General features: G+C 35.1%; 1 protein-coding gene across 4 annotated transcripts in view; it reads left to right on the forward strand.

Moving 5' to 3' along the window:
• The window catches only part of LIN54 (lin-54 DREAM MuvB core complex component), a 74,010-nt gene extending 66,829 nt beyond the window's left edge, over positions 1 to 7,181 (forward strand). For all 4 annotated transcript variants that reach the window (XM_029235964.1, XM_029235965.1, XM_029235963.1 and 1 more), the window contains exons 11-13: positions 99 to 236; positions 3,749 to 3,951; positions 6,647 to 7,181. In XM_029235964.1, the coding sequence (XP_029091797.1) occupies positions 99 to 236; positions 3,749 to 3,951; positions 6,647 to 6,848 (543 nt within the window). In that variant the 3' untranslated portion in view covers positions 6,849 to 7,181. The remainder of the gene's footprint in view (positions 1 to 98; positions 237 to 3,748; positions 3,952 to 6,646) is intronic.
• Positions 7,182 to 14,450: the final 7,269 nt, after the last annotated feature.

Raw genomic sequence — 14,450 nt, forward strand, 5'->3', positions numbered from 1 at the left:
AGCTCAAGTATTTTATGAAGAAAATTAATTCCCTTTGCAGAATTTAAGTTTAATCTACTGTGATTTAACATCACTTGATATTTGATCTGTTTTGATAGGCATGCCTTGACAGAAATCCAGAAGCTTTTAAGCCCAAGATAGGGAAAGGAAAGGAGGGAGAATCAGATCGACGTCACAGCAAAGGATGTAATTGCAAACGATCAGGATGTCTTAAAAACTACTGTGAATGCTATGAGGTGAGTTGAGGTTGGGAAAAATAATCTAACCATCTTTTGAAAATAACTTTAGAAAGTGCATACAAAAAAAATTTACTTGTAAACTGGGAAATTACTTTGCAATTGCAGTTTGAAAATATTGCAGTTTGAAAAGTCAGCCCAAGGGCCCTAATTTGAGGAAGACCTACCTTCTTGCCTCCCAAGCAGGGCTTCAGAGTAACAGTACCTTTGTTTTGTCATTACAGCTTGGGGTCTCATTAGCAGAGTTACCAGCTCATAACTTCGTGGTCATTGTACCTGAAAGTATGCAAACCACAGCACCAGTTTGTTGATTTTCAATAACAATAACATCAAAGTGGACTGGACACTCTGTAGTAGTGGTTCTCCACTGAGGGGTATTACTACCCAGTTTCTCCCCTACAGACTTTTCGGAAATATATACGGATAATAGCCTGCATTTCAGGGTGCAGTCCTGAGAGTATAGTCTTATCTTGTTCCAAATGCTAGTAGTGCCCTGTTGAAGAACACTGCTCTGTGGAAAATTAAATTATGTTAGAAGGTTTGCCTTGTGAGCATAAAAATAGGTAAGGAGGAATATGTAATTGCTGGATGAGGTTATTGGCTATTGTGAGGTGACTGCATCCATTTTACCATCTAATCATCCCACTCAACTGGCTGTTTTTATTTATGGGTCAGGCAGCATCTTTTCTGGAAAATGTATATTGAAACTCTGCTTTGATAGATGCCGTGTAAATGATCCACTTGTTTCAGACAAAGTACTATATAGTTTGTTATTTTTATTTTCAAAGCTTAAATAAAGCAATCTAGTCACACCCAAGATTAATCCAAGGTTACTACAATTGGTTTCTTGGTGCGCCCGAAACTCATTCCTATGGCAGTTGGCTCTTCTCATCTGTTATATTTTCATTCGTTCAGATTTCATATGCAGAGGGAAACCTTATTTTAGTTTTGGCCAAAGGCCTGGCCTGGTAAAGTAATACCAGCAAGCACTGCACTCTCCCTTGGCCAGGTGTGCTCTGCTCTAGGAGCACGTACCTGCAGCCCAGTGCCCCACCCCCATACCAGGTGTGTCGTAGTAAAGATTTTGTGTACTGTTTTCTCTCTGTAGTGAATTCTTAATTTACATATTTCAGAGGTCAAATACTCCTCTCAAAAAGTACAGTAAAGTAACATTTTGTTAGTCCTAAAGTCAGTAGGAGTGAAAATTGCACATAATCAAGATTATTTTTGAAAGTCTCTTAAACAGTGTCGCAGAGTCCAACAAGCCAGTTTTTCATTCACATTGGGAAAGACTGACTCTTGTTTGCACACCTGATGAGATAGGTGGCTTCTGTTCACAGACCGTATCATACAAAAATTGTCATGAATATGTAAGCATGTAAGCTATAAAACCAATTCCACACACAAAAAAGAGAAAATGGAAACTGTTATAAAGCTGGGTCAGAAGGGCAAAGAAAGCCTTTCTTGCATATGGCATTGAACAATCAATACATGCTAAGCATATGAAATTCAGACATACATGAACTAAATAATTGAACTGGTTGACAATTCTGTGAACTAATAGAAGTAGAAAAGGCAGTGGACTGGTTGAAATATGTTAGAAGAGAGAAAGCTGCTCTATGTATTTTGATAAAATCCTTGACATTCAGGACATAAACAATGTCTAATAACTAATATGTTCTAAAAGACCAAGCAATGGAAAAACTTGGAATACAGTGAACTCTGACTAGCAGTGGCCAGTTGGCTCACTGTGAATTACTTATGATGTTGTCTGACAGTTTGTGTTGTTCATCTTTTGAACTGACTTGGCTTTTTTGGTCCAGTTGGTCTGCATCTGGATAAGACATTGATGTCCCTTTCACACGCCTTTCAGGGCTTGTTGATTGAATGAGTGACTGTCCACATTATTTAAGTGATTGTGACTTTTCTTGTGACCTTTTCCCCCCTCCCTCTTTTTTTTTTTTTTGGCCACAAGAGAAGTTGAATTAGCAATGCTAAATGGATGACTTGTATTTGTAATTTCTCCCTCCTGAGTTCCTATTAGACATTATTAGTACCTTTCTTATAATTCTTAAAACTTAATCCAAATTACCATTATCAGTATGTCTTCTTCCCCTGGAGGTTAGGAATTTTATCTCTTCACCATTAGATACTTATTATGTATTGCTTCAGTTGGATCCCAGACTGGCTTCTAGTAAATAAGCCGGTTAACTCAAAAGGTATATCCATTTTTTTTTCCTTTGGTAAATGGAATTTATTAGTGTATTGTAAAAAAGGAGCAGGGTAGGTGTGTTCATAATATGATCCATTTATCTTACTGTAGAGAGGAAGGACAGTAGGCTTGTTTATTTATTTAAATTGATGTGGGTTTGCTCAAGAAAAAGTAGCCAACAAAAGATACTAAAATTTACTAGGAGTCTGGGAAATGTAAATTAAAGAATGAGATCTCACTTTATTAAAAAGAGCTATAGTATACATTGTTGGAGGGAATGTAGGAAAGGCTTCCTTTATCCATTGCTAATGAGATGTGAGGTGTTACAGCCTTCTGAAAAAACAATCTGGCCACATCTATTAAAATTAAAATACATGTACCCTTTGAGCAGTGAGCCCAGTTCTAGAAACCTAGCTCATAGAAATAAAAGCGTAATATATACAAAAAAATGTTTTTATGCATTGTTTGTGGAACTCAAGAACTGGAAACAAAACAAATGACCATCAGTAGAGAAGTGAATGCCCAAATAAAATGTGGCACATCCATACCAGGGATTAATAGCCAGTCATTAAACAGGATGAATTCAGCCTATGCCAGATGACTTGGAGGGAGGGATTTCATGAAGTATAGTGTGAGAAAAGGAAGATGCAGAAAAGTGGGTATATGATTATGTAAAACAAACAAAAAAAAAGAAAGACTTCTGTATTGGTGAGTTAATATATGTACATAAAGCCTGTGTTTTTCATAAATATACATATAGTTTGTATATCTTTACATGAAAGGACACACTGGTTTAATACGGACTGTTGAAGGGTTTGGGGACTCTGGACAGGGGATTTATTTAGGGAGGGGGAGGTATTCATAATAAAAATAGTGTCTGTGAAATTCCTTTGATATGATACTGTGTGTGTGTTTGCATAAGTGGGAGGTCACCAACATGTTAATGGTGATTTGATTGAGGTGGCTGGATTCTGGATGACCCGTTTTTTTGAATATTGTATCACTCATTTTTTAATAAAAGAACATTTGTTATTCATATCAGGAGGAAAATCTATAGTGGGGGAAAATTGGCGTGGAAGGCCTCAAACAAACATAGTATAGCCACTTTCAGAGTGGCCAAGAATACTGGACCTATGCACATGCATAGCTGGCCCCTTTGGTGTTTGTCACAAGAGATGTTTCCATTTTACCTATGTCAGTTGACCAGCTAACTCTGTCACCTATTGACTTGATTGTGGAGTCTACTATAGTGATGTCTTTTGGTTTTGATTTGGAAGCTTTTCTTTTGTAAATCTTTTAGGCAAAAATAATGTGTTCCTCAATATGCAAATGTATTGGCTGTAAGAATTTTGAAGAAAGCCCAGAAAGAAAGACATTGATGCACTTGGCAGATGCAGCCGAAGTAAGGGTACAGCAACAAACAGCAGCAAAGACTAAGTTATCCTCTCAGATTTCGGACTTGCTTACTAGGCCAACACCAGCTTTGAATAGCGGAGGAGGAAAGTAAGTCAATATTTGAATATCTTTTTATAGTATGATATATTCATTTTTGGTGAAGTTTCTTTTTTGGGGCAAAATTGGGCTCATACTTTTGGTTGTTGCACACCTGACTTTTGCATTTTCTATCTTTAATTACTTGTAAAGGAATTTAAAAGTAACAGAAAAATCACTGTCAGATATATCGTACAGTTCTAAAATGCACGGTAGTGTATTAGGTCACTGTGCTTAATTTAATTGGATTTCTCCCTACTAAGATGAGGGAAATTTGAATAATTTGACAAAAATTTGAATAATTTGACAAACCTTGAAGAAAACCAAAATTTTTATACCTCTTACCGGTTGTGTTGTTATTCACATTTTTTCACATTCTTACCTTCTTACCTTCCCGTGCCCATGTGGCACTTTCCCCACCCTGTTGGAGAGCCTGTCACACACTGTGTTATTTTACCTCCTTATTTCGCTAGACTGCTGACCTCTGGAGTAGGAAAGCTGGAGCTTTACAGTCAGGCCGACCTGAGTTTAAATCCTGTCTGTGCTCTGTTGTAATTTGTGATTTTGCCAAGCACTTCACCTTTCTGGGCCTTACCTTGGTTTTCTTATCTTTCACATCACCCTTTTCACGTGGCTCTGAGGAGTAAAGCACAGCTTGGCAGGGCCCATTGCACATAGCATGCTGACTTGAATTTGTATTAGAGAGTTTGTTAGAGGTTAATCTGAGGAATTATTAAATGGAATGAGCCTTGAAAATGGTATTTCATTTAAAATGCCAAAGTTGAAATAAGATCCAACTTATAAAACTTATAAAAGTAAGGCTTTTGTACAAAATATTTCAGATATTAGTTCTAAAGAACTCTTTCTTGTAACTGGAGTATAATCAGCAAAAAGTTCTTGATTGAATGAAGTGGAAATGGACAGACACCTTAATGAGGGGTATCACAAAGGGTCCTTTCTGGTCATCTGCTTTCAGTAAACCTTAGGTTATTAAGTCTAATCTCTATGAGGAGATTAAAGATATTGCTACACTAAAATATTTACAATTAATTTTTCAACTTGGGAAGATATCTGTTATTATGAAGTGTGAAAGAACACAAAATTATGCACTGTTATCAAAACTAAGTATAAAAAAACTGTATTAAAGAAGTCCTACTAGCGTATTAACAAGCTTTTGCCTTTGAGTGGCAAAAATTTGATTTTTTTTTCCATTTTCTTTCCTATAGTTTCCAAATACTATATAATGAGTGCTACTGTTATACACTATTAATTACTTTTTCAATATTACTGTAATATTAACTTTATTGTAATATTTTAATATTATATTTTCTAATTTAAAATGCTTTTTATATTTTAAAGATTTCTGTACAAATGTATAGCAGCCTAAATCCTGTCACCCTATCTTGTCATAGTGGGCCTTAAGTTCAGACTTCATTCATTTTGTTGTTGTTCTTGTTTTAAATTTTATTTATTTATTTATTTTTGGCTGCGTTGGGTCTTTGTTGCTACGCACAGGCTTTCTCCAGTTGCGGCGAGTGGGGGCTACTCTTCGTTGCGTCGCGGGCTTCTCATGGTGGTGGCTTCTCTTTGTTGCAGAGCATGGGCTCTAGGCACGTGGGCTCAGTAGTTGTGGCTCTTGGGCTTAGCTGCTCCGTGGCATGTGGGATCTTCCCGGACCAGGGATCGAACCCTTGTCCCCTGCATTGGCAGGCAGATTCTTAACCACTGCGCCACCAGGGAAGTCCCAGACTTCATTCATTTTGTTTTGCAGTTTCCTTCTATCAGTGACTGCTTACTTACAGGTTGTTGAGTTACTGGTTAGATTAGGTTACCCGGTTTTGTTTCTTAGGCTCTACAACTTGGCTACATATAGCTAGCCTCGGGATGGATTCCTCTGCTTTAATACTCAATAGTTCAGGTCTTTATGAATGAAACTCCATGTACAGAACAGCATCTGGTGTCCCTGTTGTTTCGTTTTTGATATCATGGAATAATGCAAAATTTTGGTGCGCTTTTTTGTTTTACAAACATTATATGGGACTATGGGAAAGTGCTTTATTTTCCATGTTGTCCAGGAGATAGTGCTTTCAATTTCCAATATTATTCATTCATTCAGCAAATATTCATGGGGTGTCTGTGTCAGGCACTGTTGTAGGCAGTGCAGAAACAACAGTAAATAAAACAAAAACTGCACTCAGAGCTTATATACATGAATCAGGAGGACTTTTGTTATAGCAGTATCCAGTTAACATGTAGAGTTACGTTTCAGTTAACCAGGTAACTTTGTCTAGGTTATATGTATTTTACGTAAAACGTTATATATAATTTTTTTATTTTATTTTATTTTTTTTGCGGTACACGGGCCTCTCCCGTTGCGGAGCACAGGCTCCAGACGCGCAGGCTCAGCGGCCATGGCTCATGGGCCTAGCCGCTCCACGGCATGTGGAATCTTCCCGGACCGGGGCACGAACCCGTGTCTCCTGCCTTGGCAGGCGGATTCTTAACTGCTGCACCACCAGGGAAGCCCAGGTCTAACTTTTTAAAAACTCTGTGGGATGTGCTTTTGTTCATCACACATACTGTGATGTTCAGTGTGCTTGCTGAATCGTGAAAATGTCGACAGAGATTTCTAGGTGAAAGAATGTCAACCACTCTTGCTGTTATTCAACACCATCATCATCTCTCTCTTTCTTAAAAATCATTTCAGATTGCCATTTACGTTTGTCACTAAGGAAGTAGCTGAAGCCACGTGTAATTGCCTTCTTGCCCAGGCAGAGCAGGCAGACAAGAAGGGGAAATCAAAGGCAGCAGCTGAACGGATGATACTTGAGGAATTCGGGCGATGTTTGATGAGCGTCATCAACTCTGCAGGAAAAGCAAAAAGTGACCCTTGTGCCATGAATTGCTAACTCTTGCACAAAAGACTGATAAATCGAACTGTACAGAAAATTGAAGGTGCAGGGACACTTGATTTTCTGGAAGATAGTTTAACAATTATTGTATTGTTAATTCAGTCTTGTGAGACCTGAAATTATAATATTGAATGAGGAGAAATTTTAAACGAGGAAATTACATTTTAAATCTTAGTTAAATCTGCTTATGCCCCTTCTAAATTGAATTTTTCTTTATTGTATTATATGGATTTTTAATTTGCTTGGGTTTCTTAAGAACTAGATGTTCTGTCCTTCTGATTCTATTGACAAAGAACATTTATAAATTACTATTATATAATTTATAATGTATGGCGTTGTATGACTTTGTTCCAGTAGAAAAAGCCAAAGAAGTACTGGTATTACCCGGTCATTCTTTGGTACTAGATCTAGAATATAAGCAGATATTATGTCTACATAAACGAAGTCTTATGAAACATATTCAAATGACATTTTGTGTTTAGAAAAGCACTATCTTTTTAAGAAAAATCAACATTTTAGGGTGGATTCTGGAATATATCCTGTTGTCACTTTGGGAATTGTCAGAAGGGGAAGTACTCTGTAGGGCACACTTTAAAAAAGTTATTTTGTTTTTTTTAAAAACATATAAAGTGTTAACAGACAGAAAATAATTCTCAAAGGGCAGACAGTTTGTTTCTATAATAAGAAGTGACTAAGAAATGCTCTGGGATGTTTCCATTTTCTTTCAAGGAGGCGGTATGTATTTGAAATAATAAACTCAGTGATTAAGGGGTACTATTAAAATGAGCGGTGCATATGAATAGAAGTAAACATTATGATTATGTAGTGATAAAATAGAACCTTACATAATTACCAGTTAACAAATTTGGTTTGGATGGAGAAATAAAGAATATTGAAGCTCTAAGAGATGAATTTAGAGAAGGAGTTTTCATCTATACAAACAGTTCTTTTTCTAGACTTTTGAACTAAGATGTTTCAAACCAATCTATGACTCTTACTTGATTTACTGAAAGGGGCCTCCTAACAAAGCTTTCAAAATTGTAGTGGGATTTCTTTTTATAAGGGAAGCTTATTATGGCATTATTTTTAGCCAGTGATTTGGTTAGCTAAAGGTATGAGTGTTTTCATATAATTACTAAGATAACCTAAATCATTTTCAGTAATTCAGAATTCAAAAGCTTTATGAATTTAAGAGCCTGTTATAATAGGACTCTGGATTTTATGATGAGAAAAAACCATGTTGGAATTCAGGCATTTTGCTAGGTACCTTAATCCTCAGTAATTAGTAGTATATGATTATTACATTTCCTACAAGGAATCTATAGTTGTATGTATTAAGTGTGTATATATGTTCATATGAACATGCAAGATATAGGCAATAGAAATTAAGTAATCCAAAAAAGATTCCGTTATTCATTAAGCATCTTCCTTTTAAACTTTGGATTTATAAAATTATAGTGCAGTAACTTTAAATGTAGATAGTGCAAACATTCTTAGCACCTCAATCTAGTATGTTTAATTAAAATTTGTAAAAATGTAAACTAGTGTAAGAGGATAAAATATCTAATCAAGTTATTTTTCAAAAGATTACAGTACCTTTTTTGTCTAAACCTAAACTTTGTTCATTCTGTATATATTCTGTGTTTAATTCTAATTGCACCTTTGTGATGTGTATTTATATACAGTGTGCATAAAATGTTTGTGAAATTTGGATTACAGTTGTAGATTATGTATGATGGCATTGCTTGAGAATGTTTTGCTTGTAAAAATTTGAAGGTGCAATCAAATGCTACTAGTTTTTCTGATTTTCAGGAAGCTATCTAAAGTATTAAGACTTTTCCTTCCTGTGTAGTACTTACTAAACAACTTTTTGTATTTAGGCATTTGCATCAAATTGCTGAACAAGATTAATATCCACATTAATTCAACAATTTTAAAAGACTATTTGGGGAGGGTTGGGTATATAATTTTTTAGCTCTATTTACATCCCAAAGTAGAAAGATTAAATTTATATTTACTAGAGCTATTCAAAGAATACACTTTTCTATATTGTAAAAACAGGACAGCAAAGTAAATCATACAGAAAATAAACATTTATACTATTCTGTAAAAAAAGGGTTTGCATTTTTTCTTTAATAACACCACTTTTAACCATTTAAGATGCAAGAAACCTTTTAAAATATCTGATATTAAGTAAATTTGACATTACTTCTGAAAGCACACAACTAAAAAATAAATCTATCATTTTGCCCAGTTATCATTAACTATAAATTGCTTTGAAATGAGAATATGTCTTGTCTTTTTTCCACTGTTTCTTTTAAGGGCAGAAACTCTTTTCTCTTAATGTTTGATGTTCTTATGATGAGCACCTTTCTTAATTTCCTTTTCTCTCAAGAACTAAAAGCAACCTGTAGGTCTTACCTCTGGACTATTATGGGAGACAGAAACTTAATGTTACAGGTAAAAAAAACAAGCGGAGCAGTGACCTTGCGGGAGAGACTACTGTTTTGGCTTCCCCATTCTTTGATATGGACAACTGACATTTTCTCAGTCTTATGTAAAATGTGAATAAAAATACCTTTAGAAAAGTTTTCTATTTTTATTGTTTTATAACACAAATAGCTAAGAAAATGAATGCTTCTTATGTAAATGCAGCTTCAAACCAGGACCTCCAGCCCTGTGATCATATTGCATCCCTTATGTGTTTTATAAAGGAATTCTGGAGCAGCAGTCCAAAGGAGAGGGAAGCCAACCAGCTAGAAAGCCTTGACTATTGTAGTTATTTTTCATTATGTAAATAACTTAGGACTTTTTTTTTCCTTGTTAGGGCTTCTTTAATGCACATTTTGTCCTTATCTATAGACCAAATGTGAGCTTTTTATAATCCAAGTGATTTTATAAGATGTTAAGATATAAAGGCTTTAATTAAAATTTTGTTTAAAAATTGTCTTATGAAAGCATTTAAGGCATTTTTAGTTTATTCAAAAGCCATAAGGGTATATGCAGGGTAATGTTTAAAGCCACAGACTTTAATGTAACTCTGTAGTTTAGTATATTAGTAAATGAAATCTGGCAATATGTAAAAAAAAAAAAAGTCATGACTAGGTTGGGTTTATCCCAGAAATAAAAAGTTGACCCAACATTCAAAGAAATCCATGTAGTTCAGTGTGTCAGCATACAAAACAAAAACTACATGACCATCTCAAAAATTGCAGAAAACCACCTTTTGAATATACCAAGTACTACTAGATTATATGCTTTAAAAGGGTGAATACTGTGGTATGTAAATTGTATCTCAAAAAGTTTTTTTTCCAAAAAAGGTGCAGAAAATCCTCTGACAAAATTCAACAACCATTTATGATTTAAAAAAAAAACAAAACTCTTCAGCAAATTAGGAATAGAAGGGATCCTCAACCAAAAAAGCCTACAGCTAACATCATATGAATGGTGAAGACTGAATGCTTCCTCCTAAGATTGGGAACAAAACCCTCCTCTAAAACGTTGTGTCTGAGGTCACTGTACAATAAATTTTTTTTTAACAAAAATTATAGATTGGGAATGAATAAATATGACAGTATCTATTTGTGGATGGTGTGATGTGATTGCCTATATAGGAAAGTCAAAGGATCTTCTTAATAAAAAGGTACCAGAACTAATAAGTGGGTTTAGCAACATTAGTATGCAAAAGTGTATTTCTATGTAGTAGCAATGAACACTTAGAAACTGAAATTCTAAAATTAGCATTTATAGTAGCACCACAAAACATGAAATGTACAAAAATATGTATAAGATCTGTATGTGAAATGTAGAAAAACATTGATTTAAAAAAATGAAAGACGACCTTCAAAAATATATATTATCATATTCATGGATTGGAACATTAAATGTTATTAAGATATCATTTCTCCCCAAATTAATCTATAGATTCAAAGTAACTCCAGTCAAAATCCCAGCAGGAATTTTTGTAAAAACAAGCTGATTATAAAATTTATATGGAAAGGTACTAGAATAGCCAAACATTTTTTTAGAAAGAACAAAGTTTGGGCTTCCCTGGTGGCGCAGTGGTTGAGAGTCCGCCTGCCGATGCAGGGGACACGGGTTCGTGCCCCGGTCCCGGAAGATCCCACATGCTGCAGAGCAGCTGGGCCCGTGAGCCATGGCCGCTGGGCCTGCGCGTCCGGAGCCTGTGCTCCGCAATGGGAGAGGCCACAAGAGTGAGAGGCCTGGGTACCGCAAAAAAAAAAAAAAAAAAAAAGAACAAAGTTTGAGGATTCCTACCTGACTTCAAGACTTATATAAGGCTAATCAAGATAATGTGGTATTGATGAAAGATCCATGGATCAAGGGAACAGAATAGAGAGCCCAGAAATAGATTCATATTTATGTGGTCAATTTTTGACAAGGGATCAAAGGTAATTCACTGGAAAAGGATAGCCCTTTAACAAATGGTGCTGGGATACCATCAATATGTGAAAATATGAACTTATACCACACACCAGACTCAACTGAAAATAGATCATAACCTAAATGCAAAACCTAAAACTGCAAAATATCTACAGGAAAACATAGGAAGAAAAATCTGTGACCTTGGTTTAGACGAAACTAAGAAGTATGATCCCTAAAAGAAAAAAGTCAATAAATTAGACTTACCAAAATTAATGTCTGTTCTTCAAAACACTGAAAAAGTAAAAGCCACATTATAACCTTTAAAAATTGTGAACCACTATGTTGTACACCTGAAACTAATACTGTACATCAACTACACCTCAGTAAAAATAAAAAGCCACAGACTGGGAGAAGGTATTTGCAGGACTCATTTGATAATGCACTTGTATCCAGAATATATAACTAACATTCAATAAGAAAACAACCAACCTTCCTTAAAATATGGGGAAGAGACTTGAACAGACACTTCACCTAAGAAGACTGTGAATGGCACATAAGCCTATGAAAAGATGTTCAGCATCATTAGTCATTAGAAAAATGGAACTGAAAGCCACAGTGACATATCACTGCACACCCATTAGAATGGCTAATTCAAAACAAAACCCTGACAATACCAAGAGCTAGGGAGGAAGCAGAAGAACTAGAACTTTTCATACATAACTGGTTGAAGTACTGCATGGTGGTACATCACTTTGCAAAAAAAACAGTTCAGGCAGTGTGTTATAAAGTAAAACATACACTTACCATGTGACCCACTGTATGGGTACAACACTTTTATTTACCCATTCATCAGTTGGACGTTTTTTAGCTATTATAATGCTGCTATGAAATTTGTACATTTCTCTTGGGTGTATGCCCATTAGTAGAACTGCTGGGTCACATGGCAATTCTACATTTAACTAACCTTTTGAAGAACTGCCAGGCTGTTTTCCAAAGTGTGCATTCCCACCAACATTGTATGAGGGTTCCAGTTTATCGACATTCTTGCCAACACTTGTTACCTGTCGTTTTTATTATAGCCATCCTAGTGGGTGTGATGTGACATCTCACTGTGGTTTTGTTTTGCATTTCCCAGACGGCTAATTTTGTTGAGCACGTACTCATGTATTACAGGCCATTTGTGTATCTCCTTTGAAGAATAACTATTCATATTTTTTACCCATTTAAAAAATAGGGTTATTTGTCCTTTATTATTGTTCTTTGTATACTCTAGATACAAGTCCTTTATCAGATATATGATTTGCAAAAATTTTCTGTGTTGTCTTTCACTTTCTTGATGGTGTCCTTTGAAGCACAAGTTTTTAATTTTGCTGCACTACAATTTATTTTGTTTTGCTTGTGCTTTTGGTGTCATATCTAAGAAACTATTGCCTAATCCAAGTCTCCAAGATATACTCTATTTTATTCTAAGAGTTTTACAGTTGTACCTCTTACATTTGGGTCTTTGTTCCATTTAGAGTTAACATCTTTGCATGTGCATATCCAGCACTATTTGTTGAAAGTAAGAAGAATAAATTTCTGAAAGGAATGTTTGTTTTCTCCGAAGGGGGGAAAAAAAAAAAGAACAAGGGTGCTGAGTAGAAACTGTAAACTAAATTACCCTAATCAAATATGAACAAATAATTTATTTAAAAAATTTCACTGTCAAGCATATCAAGTAAATCTGACATCACACTTGTACCACTTCACTAGGGCAAGAGCAATTAACTGTGCTAATGGCAGTGATGGAAAGATTCTTGTCTTCAAAGTTTGTCCAATTTATCCAGCACTTAAACAGCGCAAAACACTATTTTAAGAAATTACAGAATATATAGGACGTGAATGAAATGTAACAGCAAAGAACATAAGACGCTACAGATATGAACCTAATTTTAAGTAAAGATCAAGTACAAAACTTGGATTCATATAAGCAATAAGATAAAGGTGGTGATCTATAAACAGGCTTCCTTTAAATAAGATTTATCCCAGTGCATCTAAACTCATTCTATTGCAAACAAAACAAAAACCACAATATTTAGACTTCTCAGCAATAGCCCCTTATAAAATGTAGTACAGTACAACTCTGGTTACATTTCAGAATTGAAGCCTTTGTTTGAGGTAGAACCAGCAGAAATATATCAAAATATACTATTTAAGGGGAATTTCAACTAATAAAACTAAACTTTCACCTACTCATTAGTCTTTTACAACTTTAAGTTTTCATATTAACTGTACTTTGTGAACATTCACTCAATGACAATAAGAGTAGATATTTTACATACACAGGTGAAAAATGTGCTTGTTTCTTCTTTTTCCATTAAAATACTCCCATTTGTGAAACAAATGTTTTTCTATTTATCATTTCAGATCTGGGTATTAGAGAATGGAGAATATTGTTCTTAGTATGTTTCCATCTTCAGATTATTTAAGCTAAATTTCTGAAAAAATTATGTAATTAAGACAAATTTTTTCACTCTCATTGACTCAACTGACCATCTTTTTCCAATTTATTAATCACATGGTATGAAATGCCATTATTCAACACTGAAAATATGTTTCATTATTTTCCTCTTCAGAAAGAGAAGTTGAAATAAGGGCTTCTTTTCATTCTCTGATGAGCACCGCGCTCCTCCAACAGGAGTCAAGTAAGTATCCACTCTATTTTATTACTTGAAAGTAGTATTTTGAAGTCCAGAGACAATGGACTGTGAAGATTACATCTCCTATGTATTCCCCAGACAACATTTCCCAGCTTGGTTGCAGCACAAGGAATCATCTCATGGCTCGTGTTTACCTTCTGCCTGATAAAGCATAATGATTTCTATTTTAGGGTACCCCAGCAAAAGGATTTTGATGGTGGTGGTGTTTGATGTTTAATTTAGCCTAATTTTCATGTGTAAGTAAAGATTATATTCAAGGTTTGATAGGCATTCTATTTTTCTTTTTTTCTTTTTTAGTGTTAACATTCTTAAGAGCTGAAAACCAAAGCTCTTTTAGGGAATGTAGTCTTTATAAAAAGGGTCGATGTTTTGGTGACTCCTCGTCATTATTCTCCCTTGTTTTCGAAGTATGTCCAGTCAGATTACTCAGTTGTATAACAGTAAATTCAAAGACAGCACCTGTTGGCTAGTCTGTTCCTACTGACTGACTTACTGCTTTCTACATTTTGGGTAA

Source organism: Monodon monoceros, unplaced genomic scaffold (assembly GCF_005190385.1).
Source record: "Monodon monoceros isolate NGI ecotype Baffin Bay Population unplaced genomic scaffold, NGI_Narwhal_1 Super_Scaffold_20, whole genome shotgun sequence".
NCBI lineage: Eukaryota > Metazoa > Chordata > Mammalia > Artiodactyla > Monodontidae > Monodon > Monodon monoceros.